Here is a 21,520-nt window from a genome sequence, read left to right on the forward strand (position 1 = left end):
CTTTAACCAAACAGGTTTTAAGTGAAATATATCGAAAGTAATTTAATCTTGTTGGCATGAGTTGACTTCAAGGTGATTCAGCAAGTTGAAGCAGAATCTGTGTGAAACTCAATCTATCTGCTCGTCTGTGTTAACACAAACACAGCGGTGCTTAATATTTAATGAGACCATTTGTTCCCCATCATTTTGTGTGCATTGTCTCTACAAATTGTTGGAAGATGTATCGAATGTCCGGAACAGTCCAGGAATCCATCATCAGCAAGGAAGCAGTTTGAGTTTCAATTGCTCTGAACAGTAATGCACTGTCATATCGCTGTGACAGTGAATGTTGTTTGACGCACTGCAGCCATGGAAACGGGCTCTCGCATGCAGGGCGGGGTCATACGGGACGCTCTGCACATGTCCAGAACAGCTGCAGCTGCTGTTGTGAATGTGATATAAGATGAGGGGAAAAGGTTGTAACCCATGTCAGAGCTCAGGAATGTGAGCTCAGAGTATAATTTGATAAATCCCACTGATTTGATTCTGTTTTGTATGTATCCCCTCTGTAAAGGCTCTGGAATAGTTATGTCTCTGTCATCTTAGTGCTGTGTCAGAGTTTAAGACCTCATTAAAACTCACTGTATATGCTGCTGTTCTTTTCTCTCACCAGGAGAAGCTGGCCAAGAGTATCCATTACCTCATCAGCAAAGAGGACCAGGTCCGGACTCAGATTACTGATATTGAGCTGCTCATCAATCAGACCGAGGTGAGAGCTGACTCATGCTGCTGCCCTTTTTTCCACTCTTCTTACAAAATCATACGTCTTCTACCAAACAATTTTTTTCGTACCACAAACAAGTCTAACAGTTAGATTCCACTCTTACAAGTAGAAGGTGGATACATTATGAAATCCATAGGAAAGAAAAAACGGGTATAAAAACACTAAACGGTAAAAGCAAACAAACCACCAAACACCAGCTCCGATTCATACATGCAGTACCAGAGGTTATTGTGATAATGAGCAATAAAATCTAATCAAGAAAAACCCCTGCAGCATGATGGCAGAGATGCCAGGCTCTACATAGTTTAGGTAGGGTTCCCACATTTTATGAAATTGTTCTGGTTTTTTTTATGTTGTCTAATGGCACTCAGTCAAATAACACTCCCTGCCAGTCTTCAACAGTTGGCACAAATCTAATGAAGTTGATAGCTGTTGAAGACAGAGTGGACATGCATGTGTTGTCTTGCCTTACACAAATACAAATAGTTATTTAGCTTTCATGAAACCAGTCTGTTGGTTGGAGAACAACTGCACATTTTCTGTGTACGCACAAGGAAGGTCACTAAACAAACAGTATGCAAACCACGCAAACATGAAAACACAGGATTTGCCTACTAGTTTCCCTCCTGCGTGTCTGTCGGTTTCAGCCTCTGAGCTTGTTCCTCTTTTACTTCATGAATGGGTTAGTGTTCAAAAGCGCATATGCTTTTTGTGTTTGCAAGAGAAGTGTGCAACTCATGTTCGGGGCGCTCTATGGTATAAACACTTATTCCATTCTTTCTCTCCTATATACTGAAGTTGCTTCCCCAAATATTACCTTATATCCAACTTCTGTAAAACGAGTTTAAATTCAATAAAACAACCATGTTGTTTTATTGTAACTGTCACTCATGCCTCAGTATCCGTATGTTTGGGGAAAACCTGGAGAGGGATCACATACGTATAGGCTGACTCAGCCCTTCTGAAGAAATGCTTATGCATGCATTTTGGGAGAGATATATGAGAAGAACACTATATTTGCTTTGCACAAATTGATAACAAAATGATCTCCTCCTTAAAGGAAAATGGCCAACTAGCGGAGCGCCGAGCCAATGAGCACTTTGAGCGTCTCTTTGAGACTCTGCAGGAGAGAAAGTCAGAGATGCTGAGGTCCATCGAACAGTCTCGAAACCGACGCCTGGACCTACTCAAGGGTCAGGTATGAAATACCAGGACTGAGTTTCATTTCTGTTGGGTATCCTCTTTGAATTTATTATTTTACTCATCATATTCTTACCTGTATAGAGGGAACTAATGCTTACATTAAACATGAAAAGGCTGGGGGGAGAGCAAGTCTAATTTTATGGGTTTTTGTATTTTGAGGATGCCCCCTATTTGACTGAATTACAAAAAACTAAAATTCCCTGACTCTTTCAATCATTTTCCCAGGTGGAGGAGTACCAGGGCATGCTGGAGAACAGTGGTCTGGTGGGCTACGCTCAGGAGGTGCTGAAAGAGACTGATCAGTCCTGTTTTGTACAGACTGCAAAGCAGCTGCACATCAGGTAGGTAACAACATTTCAACTCAAGTGAATGATGATTCTTATAGAAAATATTGATGACAGACTTATAATACACCAGGATATTATGTTGATTAAGATAAGATATTTTATGTCTTGTTTTTCAGAAGTAGTACAAAGTACTAGTCAGTCCTGATTGTAATCTGCAACGTAGAAAGATGTCAGCAATTCCCATTAGCTCTAAAGGTCAATATTTATAAAACTGATAGTGCACTTAAACATCTCTCTGGTGTCTTGAATAATTCCTCCTTCAACCTAATAACAGGAAGCTGAGCCAGGCCTGATAGGAATGGTTATTTATAGCTCTCACCACTAAAATCCAAACTGTAAACTGCAATTAACTGTCAAATTAATAATTAAGAGGCTTAGTAATGATTACCAGATATAAATTCACTACAAATTACGGAAGCCAAACATGATTATTTAACAGACTGAAGTGTGTTATGACTCAGTTTGTGTTGCACACATACAGTACAGTTTATAATTAGCAATGCCTTCCAGTTTCCCAGTGGATCTGGGCTGTTTATTTTAGTGCTGAGAGCATCAATCTGATTACGTGTTTGTGTGTTCCTGACACACTCCACTTACTCAAAGCCACGTGCACTGAGGTTACTAAACTCAAGGGCAGCTAAGGAAAGACTTATGCTGCAGTGTCCAGTTCACGCTATGTCTTCTGTTCTAAGCTGACTAATTGATCTTCATCAGCAGCTCTGGATAATCAGGCAACCTCTTCACTCTAATGAGCATGATACCATGAGCCTTTGCACTTTGCAACAAGGACTTGATTTGTAATCCACTTTCACTTATGAAAGTCAATATAAATGTTAACTGCTACCAGAGTACAAGGCGTTCAGATTATAAATATGGTGTAATGCAGGAAAGGGGTATCATGAAGCAAGTTGGAGCAGCATCAGGCTTTCTCTGTGTAAACTTGCTAAACAAAGCCTGAAGCCCCGATCAGAGAAAACCAGTACCACAAAGATGGTTATCATCTGTCTTTGTTAACCCAGGCTCTGTGTGCATTCCCATTAAAGGGGGCTGTTGTGTAATTTGACTCTTCTACAGCATAAAATGGACCAATTACATGATGTGGAATGCACAAATGTACCAATTAAATATACAGGCAATCACTTTGTTTGGGCCAAAACACAGTGAAATTAATTTTGAGTAGATTGAATATTGTCCATGATGATTATCATTAGGAAAAACATTTTGTAATGAGTGGTCAATTAGCTGTAATATACTTGCAGTATAAAATGGACCAAGCATAAAAACAAGAGCAAAGTGGTAACGTCATTCTTGAACGTCATACTGAATAATAACTTAGTGAAATATTAATGCACCACCTGCAATTTTATAAAATACTTCTTTTTATAGCCAGCCAGGTCAGGTAACACTATAAATATATTCAGCAGTTCAGTGAGTGCAAGAACAACTTTCCAAATATAATACACAACGCTTTGCTTGGTGTCACTACTAACACATTTACAACCAACATATTCCTTCAGCTGAGAATCTGTATCGCTCATGGATTGACTGTTGACGACACTATTTCTAAATGAGAGAAAGGTGTTGGTTTTTTTTTTTTTTTTTTAGCCGATTTCATGCTTACAATATGAACAAAATCTGGTTCGGACCAGGTTAGCCCTGCAGCATAAGTTAAAAGAGAGCCAACAGAAAACTCTGGCTTGACTCAACATATCTCACTAATCTCACTTTGTGGTAGAGCCCTGAGATAAAATTGAGAGGAAAAGTCCATCAGTGAATAGTTGTCCTGTTTTGTGTCCTAATGTATTCAGTGAACACCGTCATTTAATGGCAATCAAGATTAGCCTTCGTTTATTTATTTAATTGATTTCATCACGTTTCACATCTCTTGTTTCCAGGATCCAGAAGGCCACAGAGTCTCTAAGGACCTTCCACCCTGCCTCTGACCCCTGCTTTGATGAGTTTGTGCTCGACACATCCAGAGAAGAAACTCTGCTCAAAGAGATGTGCTTTGGTGGAGGTACAACTCATTTCAGTCAGATAAAAAAATAATTGGAACAAAAAGTCTCACAATTTATTTTCCCAGATTAATGTAATTACTGTGACACCCTGACAGCGTTATACAAAATAAGAAATTTAAATTTTAGAACTTTTTCTTTTTCAAGTTTAACCATGACATGTTTTAGGCTGTTTTGTGACCTTTGTTTAAAGGGGTTCTCTGTTCTCATGCAGTACATTGTTCCACTGTGGTGTTTCCACACATTTGACCACAAGTGGCTGGAAAACATGACCAATCGCTCATGTCAAGAAAATATGGTGACATTTCCTGCCTCCATTCATCTCAGAAAATGAAGACGTTCTTTGTTTTTGTCTCCTTTAGACCGTGGCAAAACTTGCTTAAAAAGTTAGCCTAACAAAACAAGCTTGTCCCTTTTTTAAAAACCAGACATATGGTCAGTATGAGCTGTTTGTCATCACCTGTCTGTCACATGTACAGCCCTGTGAACTGTGCTTTGCTAAGAGGTCAGAGGTCATCTATGGGATAAACCTGGATAGACTCGTAGTGGGTTTTACTGCTCTGTGAAGCTGTTTTTCTGGTCTGCTGATTTACAAAGGCTTGTGCTATAAGAGACTGCACAGGTTGAAGTTTCCCAGGGATGAAAGGATACATACTTCTGTCATTGAACTGGCATGCTTTCTATTTTTTTTTTTTTTTTTTTTTTTTTTTTTGAGAAAATGAATTGGAAGGATTATTCCACACTATTTTAGATTAAGCGTTATGAGTCAGATGGGCAAAAGAAACAAGTAAAAGAAGATTTTGATGCTCAGCCAACAGGAAACGCCATGTGTCTGATCATACTGCAGTATAACACTCAACTGTCAAAGCCCAGATGAAATGATTTTTCCAATAAAAACTACTTAGCTGTACCTTCTTTGTGCTGAATGGGCTGAACAACAGGGAAGGTTTAAGAAATATGTTATCTGAAAAAAAAAACAAATAATCAATAATGGTTTGCAAGAGCAAAGATCAAAAGTCTGCAGATAATTGAGCAATTTGCAAGAGATCTCTAAATAAGGTAATGTAAATTATCACAAGAGGGTCGCTGTAAGAGCAGGGGGAGAATATTGTGCATGTATCATAAAGCAGCTGGACTGATCTGTGGAATGCAACATTTGGTCAAACCTCATTGTCAGATTACATTTACATTTTCTGTTGCCCCTGTGCACAGCAGTTCGTCTCTTAACTTCCATGTCGGTGCTCCTTCCTGCTTATTCAAACTGGGGGGCATAAATTCCATTTATATGCTGAACTAAAGCCAGGGAATTATACATATTACACTACCATTATGAACACTCAAACTAACCATTATCGCATTAACATAAGTGTAGTATGATGTTTATATTGGATCCATCTTCCTCACATTCCTGCTTTAATTGGATAATGATGGGATTAAACATCGAGACAGACTAGTTACGACTGAGAGATTCTTCATGATATCTGGCCGAGGCTCGTTTCACATGCAGTTAGTGCGGCTCCTGTCCAACCTGACAACATTATGTGTGTCAGTGACTAGGGGAGATGCTGAATATCATTGTTGCAGATGGTGACGGTTCGTTGTGACAGATCTTTCAGTCGCAGTTAGCCGGAGACCGTTGACTGGTGTTCAAGGTTTCAAGGCATCCTGAGAAAAGAGCCCTATGTAAATGATACGAGGGTCTGTCTCAATACAAAGTAAATGGTTTAGATTTGAGTGGCAGCTGTGCTTCCAGACGTTAGCATTCAGAAAATGTTAAAATTTTTGAGGGATTAAACCTTGCTGACATCGCAAACAAAGCTGAGGTCTGTTGGCACGGGGCCATTATCCCTCGAGTGGATGCAGCTAAACAACAGTTGTCTCAGTGACTGTTGGGGAGTTTGTGGCTGTGGGCTTTTGTTGCTGCACTGGAGGACAGCCATGTTAGCCTGTTTAAAATCAGTGATGTGAAATTTATCTCCGAGGCTACGTTCTGTTCTGTTCTGTCTAGACTCAAAGACCAGTGGACTAGAAATGGGCCACTTTCTGTACAACTCATAAGAAGAAATGGTTTGGTAATTATTAAACAAATTACAGGTTGGTTGATTAAAACATGCTTTAAAAACTAGTGCTTTCAAGAACAGATGATACTTACAAATGGATAAAATGTTTTCATCTTGTAGGCTCACACATGAAGGAAAGAGAAATGACGAGAAAAGTCAGGTTTTACATGTGTGAACATTCGTCTTTGAACGTCCTTCTGGGCAAATTCAGTCGCTGGAGCAGCAGCTATTCAAAGGGCACACTAGAAAAAAACAGAATATAATTGGTGACATGCACCAAAAATGCAGCAACCACTTGCATCACCAGAACCCACACTGTGCAAATAAAACTGTTCATTGTTTAAAGATTTCAGAAGATTGGGCAACTGTTTTAAAAGCTTATTAAAATGCTCATTAAAAGCTCATTAAGGTTTTAAACCAAATTGGCAAAAGCCTTACATAGTTCTATAGAAGTTGATTAATTGCTGTTTCCATATTTTTTTCTGGTTTGTGTCACAGTTAACAGTTATGAGACAAAATATCTACATTACTACTTCTCATCGACAGTATGGAAATATTGTCCCAATCTCAATAGTCTGCTGTTTTCTTTTTGGCTCTACAGTACCCTGCGAAGCATTAGTCTCAGAAACCTTTCAGTCTTTATATGATTTTAAAATGGCTGAATATTCATTCGTTTGGTTGTTTAGACTCCTCTATAATCCTTAAACTGTAGAAAATTGTTTCTGTTTTTCTTTAATATAAAAATGTGCCCTGAAAGAATCACTGCTGCATCCTTTTGGGAAAGTGCTGCATGCACCAACTGGGTGGCACACTTATTGATGTGTGGCTTTAATCTATGCGGCCTGTGGGAGTTACTGATGCTCTTAGTCTGAGCTCAGAAAGTGAAAAGAAGCTGTAGGGGCATTTATACACTGCAGTAATTTAATTGAAGTCTTGGCAGATGATGCAGCAGCAAAGAACCATTATAGTATCTCTGGTTAGTGCCCCTCAGCTCTTATACATCCATTATACAGGAAACTGAAAACACATTTGTTTTAAAAACCTCAGGCTGATTTTGAATCTGTATCTGAACTGACTGCGGAGATGTTGCTATTATGCATTGTCCCTGATGAGTCCGTCTGTTCAACAATCAAAGAAAAACATAACTTAATATCCTATTGTCAAGTTTTGAATATGATTGGCAGCCGTCTTGTTGGGGTATAATGCTGTATGTGTTGGATTTAGCTCAATGCTTATAGCTTCTCCATGTGTTCTCGTCATATCTTCCCCTCTTGGATAACGGCGTGTTTGTGCTCTCCCATCTTAACCCAGCTGTGGCCCGACTGGAGATTTTGACCTCATGCTCTGCTTCTTGAGAGGTTGTAAAAGACTGCGTTGTCAAGTGTAAATGCCCATTTGTGCTCCATTTGAATTAGTTTCCTTGAAATGTCAGGCTGGGGACAGCACTTCAAGTCAGTCTTCAAGTTTTAACTTAATAAAAGTCTTCACAAAGGCATGATATGCTGCTTATTGTTTATAAATACAATCTCAAAAAATACAAAATTGAAGGCAAACCTCAGATTTTGTCTGCTTGGCATTTTGCTGTGCTACGTTTGCTACTTTTCGGCACTATTTGCTATTTTTTTCCCCCTAAGGGTGACGCCCAAAAATGTCCCAAACAGTGCAAAGGGCAGGGTCTCAGGTAGATGCAGACATCACCACATACTTCAAGTGGGTCCAAAATGATTATAGAGAGGGATTATTTTGTATGAAGCTATACTTTTTTTTTTTTTCTTTTAAATATTTTTAAAATGAAGTCTACTCATTTCACAGTTGTAGTGAGAGCAGTGGATTGAAAATGGAGACAAAGAAAGAGGCTCCCTGCAGTGTAACTTGGACTTGCTGTTGTCTGTCTGGCTGCAGCATGTACTGTATGAGATCAATAGTGCTTTTTTCCCTTTTTCTCTGAGTCACTGAAGTCTGGTGTCTGCCTCCTGCTGTGCTGGCTGGCTGACTGCCCTGTTTGTTATTGCCTGTTAGTCCATCTGTTGGAAACAGGTGAAACCCTGAAATATGTGTCAGTGTTGTGTAGTGGCTGGTTAGTTTCTCAAAGAATGCCTAATATATGATTGTCACTGGAGTGGTAACTCATTACCTCGCTTTCTTACTGCTCATCTAATTTGATGGTGTAATTGTGGTGTTACATGGGTTAAGAAGAAAGACATTAAACTCTTGAGTGTCGAATAATTAGTTTATTTGTTCAGTTGCTGCCTCCATGGGGATTTTAATCTCAATGAGTCTTTTAACAGATTAAATAAATTGAAAATAAATGTTCAAAAGTTCCAGGCATGACAACATAAACAAGAAAGGCCCTCTTTTATTATCCTGCATCTCATAATGTACTCTCTGTCACATTAATGTATATGCAAATATATACAAACATGGCAGTGTATCTGCATTAAAATGCAAAGTGCTTTAAGTGGACACAACCACATAAAGGAGTTGTAGCTGGGAGAAAAAAACTTTGGAGACCCAGGATTAGCCAAGTGACTTTGTAGGCTGAGAAAGCTCTGCGTCTGGGGCGACACTGGTCAACAAGGGGAATCTGTCTGTAGGGGAAAAGCGCTTTAGGAAAGACGGGGATTGGGAATGTCAAAGGATGGAGAAAATAGAATGACTAGAGAAATAGAGATAGAGAGAGGAAGTATTACAAATGAGATGAGAAGGGGAAATCTCACAGGGAGAGGGAATGAAGTGTGCAGAAAAATGAGTTGATCTTAAAGAGAAAAGACGGTGACCTACATGGTTACAGTAATGCGATCCTTTTTCTGGAGAAAATGAGCTTTGGGCCTTGAGAACAAAAAATGATGAGGTGAACGGAGTGGATTATGTTGACGGAAAGGATGGATGGGAAGTGGGTTGTTGGTATGTAGATGAGTGTTTAGTCAGAGCTACAGAGGTTAATGCTTCACAGGAAATCTTTATAACCACTGAGATGTGAAAAAAGACAGTAAATGTGATGAGAAAGTGGGATGGAAGATGTGGAAAGTGATGTGAAGCGCCCATGGTGCGGAGATGGAAGAAGGGGAATCGAAGGTGAAAGCGGAAAGAGGGGAAGAAAGAAGTGGTGGTGGTGGTGGTGGGGGACTTTAAAACATGCATTTCCTGGCAGTGAGTCTGTGAAAACCTCTTAACAGGCTCCATTATGTAAGACAGTCTTGTCCATTGTCCTGAGTGGGTAGTCCTGATCCTGACAAATCTAATCTTTGCTACACTTGCACTGCAGTATTTGCTTAAACCCAAGTTATTGAGCTGAAGCACTCCACTAAGCATGATTAAGACACAAGAGATTTTACTGGAATTTCCTGTTTTAAGTAGTAGTTTTTCCATTTTACCATAAGATCTTTTACATCTTGCTAATCACCAGGAATTAGTTTTTCAGCATAAAAGGAAGACCTCACCCCCCAAATGACAACTTGAACATCAATTACTCACCCTATGTTGTTTGTTTAAACACTTCTGCATAAACCATTTCATGCTTGTGCAAGCATGCTACTCTGCTATTCAGACTTGCGTACCTGCACTAGCTTTGTTATTATTATATTTTATATTGTAAAAAGTGTTCTTAAATAAGATTTTAGGTTCAGGTTGTTTACATTTTACTAACTGGCTTTGTTGTTTTTCTTTTCTTTCTTACTCCTCTCAGTTCCAGACCCTCCTCTGATAGACTTGTCCACCAGCAGAGTGTATAACGAGGCCTCCATCTGCTGGAGGCTGTCTGATGACCACCTACCTACTGACCACCACATACTTGAATACCGCAGGTGGGTGCAAACAAACGCCTAAATAACAGCAAAAGAAGGGTGTGCAGAGCCACAGATGAGCTATAGCTATGTAAAAAAATCTTTGCTTGACCATAAACCGTTTTTTCATTTACCCAGACTCGGAGGCCCGAGCCAATCCCCGTCCCAGGAGGACGGTGAGGACAGTGGGGTCTGGAGGGCCACAGACAGGGTGTATGGTCCCAGCACTGTGGTGTGTGACCTGGACCCTGACAGCCTGTACTCCTTCAGGGTCCGAAGCTGCAGGAACTCCATGTTCAGCCCCCACAGCCCTGAGGTCACCTTCCACACTCCACCTGCACCTGGTAAGCTTAAGAGGCAGAGAGACATTCTCCAAAATATTTGCTGCACATATCAGTTTCCTGTTTTTCCCCTCAAGATGGGTGTGTGCTCTTGGTTTGTCCTCTGGATCTTGAGTTGTAAATAGAAAAGGGAATAGGGGGAAGGGAGGTGATGAGTCATTATAAAGATTTAAATCTCCTAAAGACAAAGTGTTAATGATTATAAACACATGGCACAAATGTTAACATTTTGTTTCTTGAGCTCAATCAATTCAATCTATGTTGTTGTTTATGTTTAGTGCGTTAATTAAGTGACAAACTGTTGTTATGTACAGGAGAACCGGCCCCTATTATTGGGCCTCTTTTGGCCGAGGCACCAGCTAAGCTCCTCTGTTCCCTTTACTTCTCAGAGCACGTTTTAGTGTTTTGCATTTGGATTTTGGGGAGATTATTGGATGACAGATGTTTCACCGTTTTTAAATTTTGAATTCTCTTGCCGCATGCACGATGGAGGAAATTAAGCATAATGGTGTGTTAGTTTATCACCATGGCAATGGCTTTTGTGTTTCAGATGGCTGAAACCAAATATATCTTTTGTCTCAGTGTGTGGGAGTAGAGTGTTGTACGGCTCGACAGCTTGGAGAAGAAACCTGCAGTTGCATCTGTTGCAAGCATTTTAAGCTTGCCTGACAGACGCAAGGTGGAATTAATTAAAAACAATCATCATTCCCAACCATCTGCCGAGCTTGAATTCAAAATGTATCCTCCCAGTAAGGGAGTTTGTCACTTTGATTTATATTCCACCTCCTCACTTTAGGACTGCTTGTGCTGATTTTTCTTAATGTAAGTGTAAAGTCTGGGATCTGCAGAGGGGTTTTCTGTGGTATTGTCACTTGGTTTTCACACTTGTCATCATACTCCACATTTTCCACTCCCATGGAAGGAGCCTGCACACGTGCAAACATGACACGTCACTCCCTGATGTGATATGGCTGTGCTTTGATGTGTGTCCTGCACAAGCCTTGTCATTTGTGTTGTGATTGGAGCTTCCACATTCCTGTGCTCTCTGGTTCGTTAAGACTGAGTGGATGGATTCACTGTGCGTCAGTAATGAGGTGAAATTTCAGGCCAGGGTGAAAGGCAGAGGACAAAACCTGCACTGACTTGAACACACACACACACACACACACACCGCTCTTGAGTGGACACCATTATAGCCTCACCCCTGCTTAAAATATTAAGACGTCAAAATAAATTCAGCACTTTGATCTTTGTCTGAATATTGAGTCATTTTGTGAGTCAGTCCCCCAAAGCGCAGCACTGAACCAGCATGTTCGACCGCTAATATGCTGGTTGTGTAAAAAGCACATTGATGCTGAACCTGCAGATTTCAAGGTCTGGTTATGGCTGAGACACAGTTTTCTGTCGCAGGTGCTGCAAAGTCGTCATTAACTCACTGCAAAGAAAAAAAAATCATACTATAAATATCTAGGTCTGCTGCCTAACTGTTTGTCAAATTAAAATAGTGTTGCTTTGGGACTAATTTCATGCTGCATCAATTATGTTTGCCCCATTTTTCTTTTATTATTTATTAAATGATAAAAGCACCAGATGTCACAGGTTTTCTCATAACATGGATGTTGTAAACGCTGTTGGATATTAAATATGAAAAACCAAAAGAAAACATTTAAATCAGTACAGCAGTGATTTTAAAAGTGGGAGCCAGTGGACCCTAGCAAACTGGAGGGAAGATGACGAGAAATTCATAATTCATCATGTCAAAACAGTGATGATATCGGTAACTCTGTGCCTACTGAGAACAAGCTCAGATATCTTGCTGGGGGGGGCAGTCGTAAGCTAACGCTCTTTGGGAGGCCTTGGCATGCAAGAGTTTAACTGCCCTGTATTAGAGAATACTGGGTTATATGCACCGGTTTCTGACATGTACATGACAATACATTTGGTATTAGAATCTAGGACTCACTCACATTTAGCCTGTAATGAAGACTGTCAGTGTCAGTGCACCCCTACTACATAACTTCACATAAAGATGCAGTATTGTTGTCTGTTCACCCTTTAGGCAGGCTTATACTATTATCATTATCATGGCCTAGTTGTTGGAAGACCTCTCTAGACACATGCAAATTAACTGGTCTTCCCCAGTGTAGAGCTCGGATTGCATGGGATGGTTGAGTGAACAGGCATAATCATATTAGCCTGTATGTATTTTGGGTTATTATAATTGTGGCCTTTGGCCCAGAAACTATATATAGAATGCATTTAATTGCACCTAGATGATGAATATAAATGACAGCTGCACATAAGAAATGAGTTTCATGGCTGTGGTCTTCATGCTGTGATGATAATAGCAAGTAGGTCTTTGTGTAGCTCTTTAAGATTGTGCTATAGCGCCCTCATGTGTCAGCTCCTGGCACCTACCCAGTCACAAGACGGAACAGATTTTTTTTAGGCAAAACTTATTTTTTTTAATATTCTCCATAACCCTTTTGTGATTTCCTCTGTCTCTTGCTATCATCTTCTCCACCTTCCTATTCCTTTGTTTTGTCCACCTTTTCTCCTATTTGTCTATCCTCTGGCTCATTTGCTCCCTACCTCTTCACATACAGCTTTTGGTTTCCTGTTCAGCGACAAGTGTGGCTTCAGTACAGAGCGCCTCATTTTAAACAAGCGACGGGACACTGTGGAGAGCGTAGCCGGCATGGCCTTCCTCCTGGCAGCAGAACGTGTGCAGACGGGCAGCTACATTGCACTGGACTACATAATTGGGGACACGGGCATCTCTCAGGGAAGGTATGCTAAAATCTGGGACAAAGAAGTCCACTAGTATACTTTTTCATACTGCTATTTATATGGATCCCATAGAGTAATCACTTCTCAGAGAAGAGATCAATTCAGATAATTACCATCATTAAACACCTTTTTATAACAGTGACTGCAAAGGGCTCCTACCCCGTCCCGACCAACCTCATGAGTCCTGCATTATAGTAATACATTTGATCAATAAACACAGAGACAGTAATAGAAATAAATATGAAGCATATAACCTAGATTTTAAATCTATAATATTTTTTTCCATATCCTCTTCTGTCTAGTATCAGACAATTTGATTACATCACTAGTCCTGTGATTTATTATTATACATTTAATCAAACACAATTTGTTAATTGTGTCCTTCCATTTGCTTAGTTGTTGTGCCTCTGTGTTTTTGTTATTTGCTAAAATGCTACTACTCTTAAATTTCTCCCAAATTATTAATCCATGTGTTGAGTGTGAATGGGGTATTCTGATGAACAGTATGAATAACTTTGTTTATTTCATTCCAATAATGCTTCAAGACTGGACAGAGAAAGATAATGAATGTGGTTGGCTTCTGCCTCCCTGCAGCAGCAGTATACTTTATGTGCATCATAACAAAATATGTAGTTAAGTGTAGCTTCAGTGTAAGATTTTGTCTAAAGAAAAAATATATGAGCCGTACAAATATTAGCCAATTTTAGTTACATTTAGACAAAAATGAAAACCTCTGCAATGTATAGCACAATGTGGAGACCTTCTGGTGTCTTGCTCATTAGACTGTCAATGACTCATGCTGTCTGAGAATAAAATATTTAAAAGAGAGGGAGCAGAGAGGGAACTTTATTTTTGAGCACAAGGTGAAAGAATTATTAAACTGTCATTTCTGTACTGTCTTTATCAGCCTCCATTCAGAAAGCTGCGTGGGGATGTTTTTGTACCAGGGATGTTGGAGGACAATTCAGAGTGCATCATTTCCAGTCCTGCAGGAAAAATATGTGCTGTTTGTTTTGCAGACACTACTGGGCCTTCAAGGTGGAGCCGCACTCCTACATGGTTAAAGTTGGAGTGGCCTCTGACTCAAAACTGATTGAATGGTTTCACAATCCGAGAGATACTAGCAGCCCGAGGTAAGTGCAGGCACACAACTGTCTACAAAATGCCCATAATCAGTAAATGTGATGAAGCTTAACTGTAAAAAAATTCTGTTTGTTTACCTTTGCATACCTGACTGCATCACACACAGACATACACAAGCGTGTTTGAGTCATAGCTAATCCTGTGATGTAAGAGAACTAGTATTAACTGGTAAAGAGCTTACTCTCAGACAACGCCTGCCTTTCTCACTGGATCGGCTCATGTAAAAACATGTTAAGGAACACATTCATTTACGCAAATGCATTATAATTCTACGATACATACATTACATTATCATTTGAGGTCAAGTTGCATTTTCCTACTAAAAAATGCCTGAGAATTCTGTCAGAAGTGTGTTTTTTGTGTTAAACAGCTAACACTTCATGTGTCATTCAGGACTAGAGAAGTCTTTTGTTCTCTTACTTTGGAAGCATTACCTGATATATTTTTTATCATAGTTATCAAAACGTACAGTCAAGGTTAACATTAATGTAAACAACATGACAATGTTGATTAATTGCTGTGGGTCTGAAGGAATTCTGTGAACTTTATTTCTTGCAAATGCATTTGTAGTAACAACGTAGAAGTGATGATAAAGGCATTTAGAGTCTGGAAATATTTGGTGTAGTTCCCTTGAAATTACTTTAAAAGTGCTTTAATGTTACACTTAAAAAGCTGTACAAGCCCTGCACATGATTATGATTTTGTTTTTTTGTAGCTTTTCAAAACATGAAAAAACATCCCTCCTCTTCTTCTGTTCACCAGGTATGACCATGATAGTGGGCATGACAGCGGCAGTGAAGACGCGTGCTATGAGCTCTCCCAGCCTTTCACCCTCCTCACCCTGGGCATGGGCAAGCTCTTCATTCCCAAGGCTTCGTCTTCCTCCTCTGTCTCCACAGCAAATGCCTCGTCTGGTGACCCTAGCAATCGCGTGCTTCCCATGCCCCAGCGCCTGGGCGTATGCCTCGATTACGACGCATGCCGGGTGTATTTTTATGACGCTGACACCATGAGGTGCCTTTATGAGAGGCAGGTGGATTGTTCGGGAACAATGTATCCAGCGTTTGGGCTCATGGGCAGCGGCAAGGTTCAACTGGAAGAGTTCATCACCGCTAAGAGACTGACCTTCTGAGGAGGGACGGAGCGCGCTGATTCAGTCCGACCTGCATCTCTTTAATCTTTGGCATGTTCTGGGAAGAGCAGATTTTATTGACAGGGTGGTGGAGTACAATCCAAATAGTTTTTTTGAAGGTTCAGATGAGGCAGATGTGATCAGGGCCTTTGGTCCTAAATGTGAAAATGTGATCCCTGCCAGAGACTGGACTATTTAGAGTTGGCATCTGTAATGTATGATCCATACACAAGAGTATGACGCTGAATATCAGTGTCCACATACAAAGGTCTGCAGAGGCTGGCATACGGTATGTGAAAGGTCTTCTCTACATACCAAAGTCTCTGTATCTGTTAATTGTATTTGACCTGGTTTTAATTACCAGCTATGATCAGCTGTTAATGTAGTGGAACTGGCTGCAAAGTTAGTCTGCAGCTGCTTTAAATCTTAATTGTTTTAACATGAAACGCCTTTGAGCTTACACTTACACTTCCTCTTTTGCCAGATATACATTTATAGATTATTTTGTGTGTATTAATTATCAGATGGTCTTTGTTTCTTCGGCTCTTTTGTGTAACTGTTTGTCTAAACGTAGCAACATAGGTTTAGATGTAATCTTGGTGGACCTGAGAGCCTTGTAGCTACTATAAAGCTAGCGCCTTCGTGCCTTTTTTTTTTTCTTTTTTTTTTTTTTAAAGGAGATGGGTCTCTTAGTTTGCTCTAGCAAGCAGATGATGGTGTCATTACACGCATTATGGAAATACTTATCTGCATAAATACTGTATGTGGGTTTTTACTGTAGGTAGTTTGATCATAGACACTGGTGTCAAAGTTATTCATTGTACTTACCTATTTACTCTTGACTTTTATCACAAACACTACTTTTCCTCTTGTCACAGTTATGTTGAGCTGTTTTTGCACAATATGATGAATGAAGCCTCGCACATGATAAACTTAACAATCATCACGTTTCATCACTACCTAGTTAGCTTCTTCACTTTAAATGTTGTAGACATAATCGGCACATTGATGTCTCACAGTGACTGTCACATTCACAAACACGTTCACCTTTTGCTAACATAACATATTAATCCTGGAGTGGATTTTAAAAGCCTCTCACTGTTTGCACAGCACTGAATGTGACTGGAACACCGTAAAACCAGCCGGGTACCAGAACACCGTGTACTTGTAGTCAACGTCAGTTTGACAGCTGCAAAGTCACTCATAGCCAAAGCATGTTGGTTCTGGTGCTGATCTAAGTGCAACACACCGCTCTGTGGCCTAGCAGCCTTTATCACAGTTTAAAAAGAAAAAAAATCCACAGTTATTCAGGTTCTTATTAAAGTGCTATCACAAAACATACTGTTCAGTACCGTTTACTATCAAAACCACCGTTTACTTGCAGTGCAGACACGTGAAGTGTAGCATATTAGTTTGTCACTGGTGAGTTTGGCTATCAGACTAATAGAGAGCACACGAGCCAGGCTGTTTGCTTGGCAGCCACACTTTGCTCTTGTTTGTATAGATGTATATTGTATATGTGCCTGCACATGGGTTTGTTTGTTAATTCATGTATAGTTTGATTTCTGGAGGGTTAGGGTAATCGGTGTGTGTGTTTTCTCAGGTGTCTGGCCCTGACTGGGGCCCCAATGCTACCTACCTCTATCCGTCAGACCTGGAAAACCTTAACTACTGTACCTTTCCTCACAGAAACAAGTTTTGTTTGATTTGCAGCTTCTCTTTGTCCGCAACAGTCGTTTCAATATCTCCGCCTTCTCTTTTAATGTCAAATAATAAGCTGATCTTTCAAAAATGTTTAACTTCCATGTACATATTAATCCAGAGTATATTATTTTCAGTGAAATAAGTACATCTTAAATGTTTATTAGTTGATGTTTGCTTGTGGTCTTTAAAGAGATGTAAGTCACTATTGGGGGGGAATTGCTGTAAGCAGAGATTCAGCTGCCTTTTCCAAGGGAGTGTTTTTGAAATGGTACTAACAACCTTCTCTTCCTCCTTTTTGTGGTGTTGGTTTGAATAGTCGTTTTAAATATTTCTGTTATAGTGTGGAACACATTGTGGGTTTTTGTTTTAATAAATTCATACTCTGACATGTAGCTGTACAGAAACATTCTCTATTCTCAAATTGAAATATTTGATTTCTGTGACCCCCCCATAGGTCACAGACCTGAACCTTGATTCCTGTTTTGACATCTTTAAAATATGTCTATGCATTTGTGAATTTCGAGGTTCAAGGTTATATTTCCATCGCAGAATGTATTCCTGTTAATTACTGAACAGCTGAATGTTCTCTGTTGTTGGTTTTCCTCTATTTTGTCACACACTGGGTCACAGCACAGTTGTATGTAGTTTTAGCAATCTGATAAAAGGCGTGTAATCTCAACATCCCATCTGATTTTAAATGTAAAATGCATCCTAGCCTGCGCTTCAGTAATGACTTTAGTACCAAATATTTTGCAGGCTGGCTCTCAATCGAATTCCAAGCTAGCACTTTAAAAATCTGTAGCATGTCAGCAGCTGTTTGGCTCTGCAGGTGTGTATATTAACAAGTGTGTGTGCAATATTATTAAACAGTTTAGACAGACATAAGCCTATCAAGACAATTTGCACTGTAATTGTTTACGTTGCGGTTTAAAATGGGCTTTTCCTTGATACAAAGTGAACACTACTTGATTTGTAAATGTTTCGTTTTCTCAGTAACACTCAAATTCTTCTGAACTCTAAATTAGTGACAGTGCATTTGTCCCTGTGTGTTCTCTCCAGAGGAGTTGGATGTGGTGTGTAAGTGGTGGGTTTCTGTATGTAAAGATGTGGAAATATTGTTCATTGCTCTGATTCCTGGAAATGCTACACTTTTTAATTTGCTGTGTGGGGATTTCATCAAATAAAACTAGTGTGTTTTTAAATCTATTTTGTCTTTGTCATAATATTCACCGATTTTGTGCATTTGTAGTTACTCTTTGATTAAGTAATGATGTGCAAATCACAAAACATCACACTTAGGGACCTTCTGTCTTCCGTATTTTAATATTTAGGCAGTGTGGAAGAAGGGCAAAACCTTAATCTTTCTTTAAATAGTATGTGTGGATGATGTCTGTCTTGTAGTTTGACTGGGACATCTGCATCCAGGAAGTGCTGTATTGATTTGCATTTCATACCAAACAACATTGCAAGATAAAAGGGACATAAAATTAAGCTCTGGAGCTGTCTTTACATACTGCCGGTTATAGTAGGCTTATTCTGAGACAAATTCACAAAATGATTAACTTCTGACTTATCAAATTCTGCATTAATATATTGCTGCTATATACAGACTCATGCCTTTGCCCACCACCGATTTCAGTTCCCTCAGGCGTTAATTTCATTTTGTGTTTAATCTTTATTTTCCTCCACAGAAACCCTGATGGCAAAGTAGAGAAAAAGAATATCTGGTAATGCATTTTCTGATCTAAATTGTTTTTCTCCACCAATTCAACTGGTGGAGTGTTGTAATATTTGTTGTGTTCGTTTGTTCGTTTTTTTAAATATTCATTTTGGCCACAGGGGTCTGAAGTGCATCACTATCTCATGCTCTGAGGACTAAAAGCATTCATGTTTCCTTCCAGGTGATTTTTTTTGTTTTTAACATTTCTCTATGGACTAAAAACACCAGTTTATGTGGCCAAATGTTTTATTAAACAGCAACAAAAATATTTTTTTCACCCTTTCACAAATAAAAAAAACTTAAGTACATTATTTATTCTGGCAAACCCCCTTTTCACCTTTCCCACCTACAGGAGAGAAAACAGATCACCAGAATTTTTTCTCTTACTTGGCTCCAGGGGCTTCCGTATTCCCCCCAAAAATGTTTCTCTTACCTGTGGTGCTATTTATTAATCGAGATTGCCTTTGTGTACATTGTGGAACGCTATATTGGCCACAGAGATATTAGCTTTCTCTAATGGAAATATATGGCACTATATTTTTATGATGTTCAAGGAACTACATTTTCTCAACAGTAGTATCTCCTTCTAGAAATCATGACCCAATTTCTCAGGATAATCCACAGACCTCATTGTGAGCAGTTTCATGTAGGACCTACTCACAATGAAATGAAAAGTTAAAGTAATTTTCAATGCAAAAATGGCAGACAATGCTGTTTTTATTTTTTATTTTTTATTTTTTATTTTTTATTTTTTATTTTTTATTTTTTATTTTTCATTTTATTATTTTGCTTCTGCGCATGCGCGGCTTTTTTCGCTTCTGCGCATGCGCGGCCCTGCTATGCTTATGCACACGCGCGGCTTCTCTGTGCTTCTGCGCATGCGCGGCTTTTCTGCGTTTCTGCGCATGCGCGGCTTTGCGCATTGTCCAGAAAGACCGCGCATGCGCAGAACCGCAAAAGGCCGCGCATGCGCAGAAACGCAGGAAAAATAATAATAATTAAAAAAAAAAAAAAAATAATAATAATAATAATAGTAATAAAATAAAGAAGAAAAAAAAAGTAAGAAAAACTGTGAGGGCCCGTTTAGTACTGCTTGCAGTCCTAGTTTCTTTTATATTTTATAGATGAACAATAATGGATTAATCCAGAAAATAATCAATAGATGAATCAATAATGAAAACATCCCTTAGTTGCAGCATACTACAGGTGCATCTCAATAAATTAGAATATCATAGAGAGTATATTTAGATCAGAAATTAAATTCAAAAAGTGGAAATAACACATTATATATAGGTCCATTACACACAGAATGAAACATGTCATGTCTGTGTAATTTATTTAATTTCTTCTCATTATAAAGATTATGGCTTACATTTAATGAAGACCTAAAATTCAGTGTCTCATATATATCTCATATAATATGGAAATATTGGCCTCTGAAAAGTATGTCCACCTATATGCACTGAATACTTGCTTGGGACTATTTGACTTGAACTACTGGAAATGGACTTTCCATGATATTATAATGTATTGAGATGCACCCGTAGAGATGCCCTGCTTTTTTCTGTTCTATTGCATGTTAAACTGAACATCTTTGGGCTTTGGACTGACAGACATTTTAAAGACATCACCTTGAATTTAGATAATCTGGTGTGGACATTTAAAAAAAAACTATTTTCTTTGATATTTTATAGATGAACAAATAATAGATTAATCCAAAAAATAATCAACAGATGAATCAATAATGAGAACATCCCTTAGTTGCAGCATACGAATACTGTAGCCTAGTTCGTACAAAACACTGCATACACATGTTAACATGCCAAAGGAGAACACTTTGCTATTTTAGGGATAGGCTGACGTTTAAATTATAATATTGTATGAGAAGAAGAATCGATTAAGACGTGTTTAATCATGATATCGTCACACTGTTAAAATAATCGCCTAAGTCATTTTTTGTCTTTTTTTTTTTGCCTATATCATCTCCTCATGACGCCTGCCACCTATGGTAAAATCGCCTACATCCTCAGTGGATCAGATCATGTGATTTTACCACTTTAAGATAATGGCCGATGTCAAGTGTGTGACTTAAGCGGATTTATTATGTCTAAGTCAAAATAAAATGTGACTTAGGCAATTTTTTGAACATGCCTTTGTGACTTAAGCAAGATATGGTAACACTTTATTTTGAAGGTGTCTACATAAGAGTGACATGAGCGTGTCATAAACATGACATGGGATGTGTCATGAACATTAATGACACTTTGAAGTAACATTAATGCTCATTATACTTGCCATGTCATGTCTCTGACAGGTAATTATAAGTAATTTATTTCTCTTAAATTACATAATTTTCACACAGCGTTATTACTATGCCGATAGCCATCCTTTTTGAGTGAAATGATCAATAAATGTCATATGTTACACTTTTGGTGAACCTTTTTGTGTTTCCTGCAAAACTTGAAAAAATTAGTTAGGCGATTATTTCTACAGGGTGACGATATTCGTCTGAGAGAGACT

General features: G+C 39.0%; 1 protein-coding gene across 3 annotated transcripts in view; it reads left to right on the forward strand.

Moving 5' to 3' along the window:
- Positions 1–18,486, forward strand: part of trim36 (tripartite motif containing 36) — a 36,215-nt gene extending 17,729 nt beyond the window's left edge. For all 3 annotated transcript variants that reach the window (XM_059336593.1, XM_059336594.1, XM_059336595.1), the window contains exons 5-13: positions 653–748; positions 1,824–1,961; positions 2,192–2,307; positions 4,209–4,330; positions 10,074–10,191; positions 10,309–10,514; positions 13,118–13,301; positions 14,321–14,434; positions 15,207–18,486. In XM_059336593.1, coding sequence (XP_059192576.1) covers positions 653–748; positions 1,824–1,961; positions 2,192–2,307; positions 4,209–4,330; positions 10,074–10,191; positions 10,309–10,514; positions 13,118–13,301; positions 14,321–14,434; positions 15,207–15,576 — 1,464 coding nt within the window. In that variant the 3' untranslated portion in view covers positions 15,577–18,486. The remainder of the gene's footprint in view (positions 1–652; positions 749–1,823; positions 1,962–2,191; positions 2,308–4,208; positions 4,331–10,073; positions 10,192–10,308; positions 10,515–13,117; positions 13,302–14,320; positions 14,435–15,206) is intronic.
- Positions 18,487–21,520: the final 3,034 nt, after the last annotated feature.

Source organism: Centropristis striata, chromosome 7 (genome assembly GCF_030273125.1).
Source record: "Centropristis striata isolate RG_2023a ecotype Rhode Island chromosome 7, C.striata_1.0, whole genome shotgun sequence".
Classification (NCBI taxonomy): domain Eukaryota; kingdom Metazoa; phylum Chordata; class Actinopteri; order Perciformes; family Serranidae; genus Centropristis; species Centropristis striata.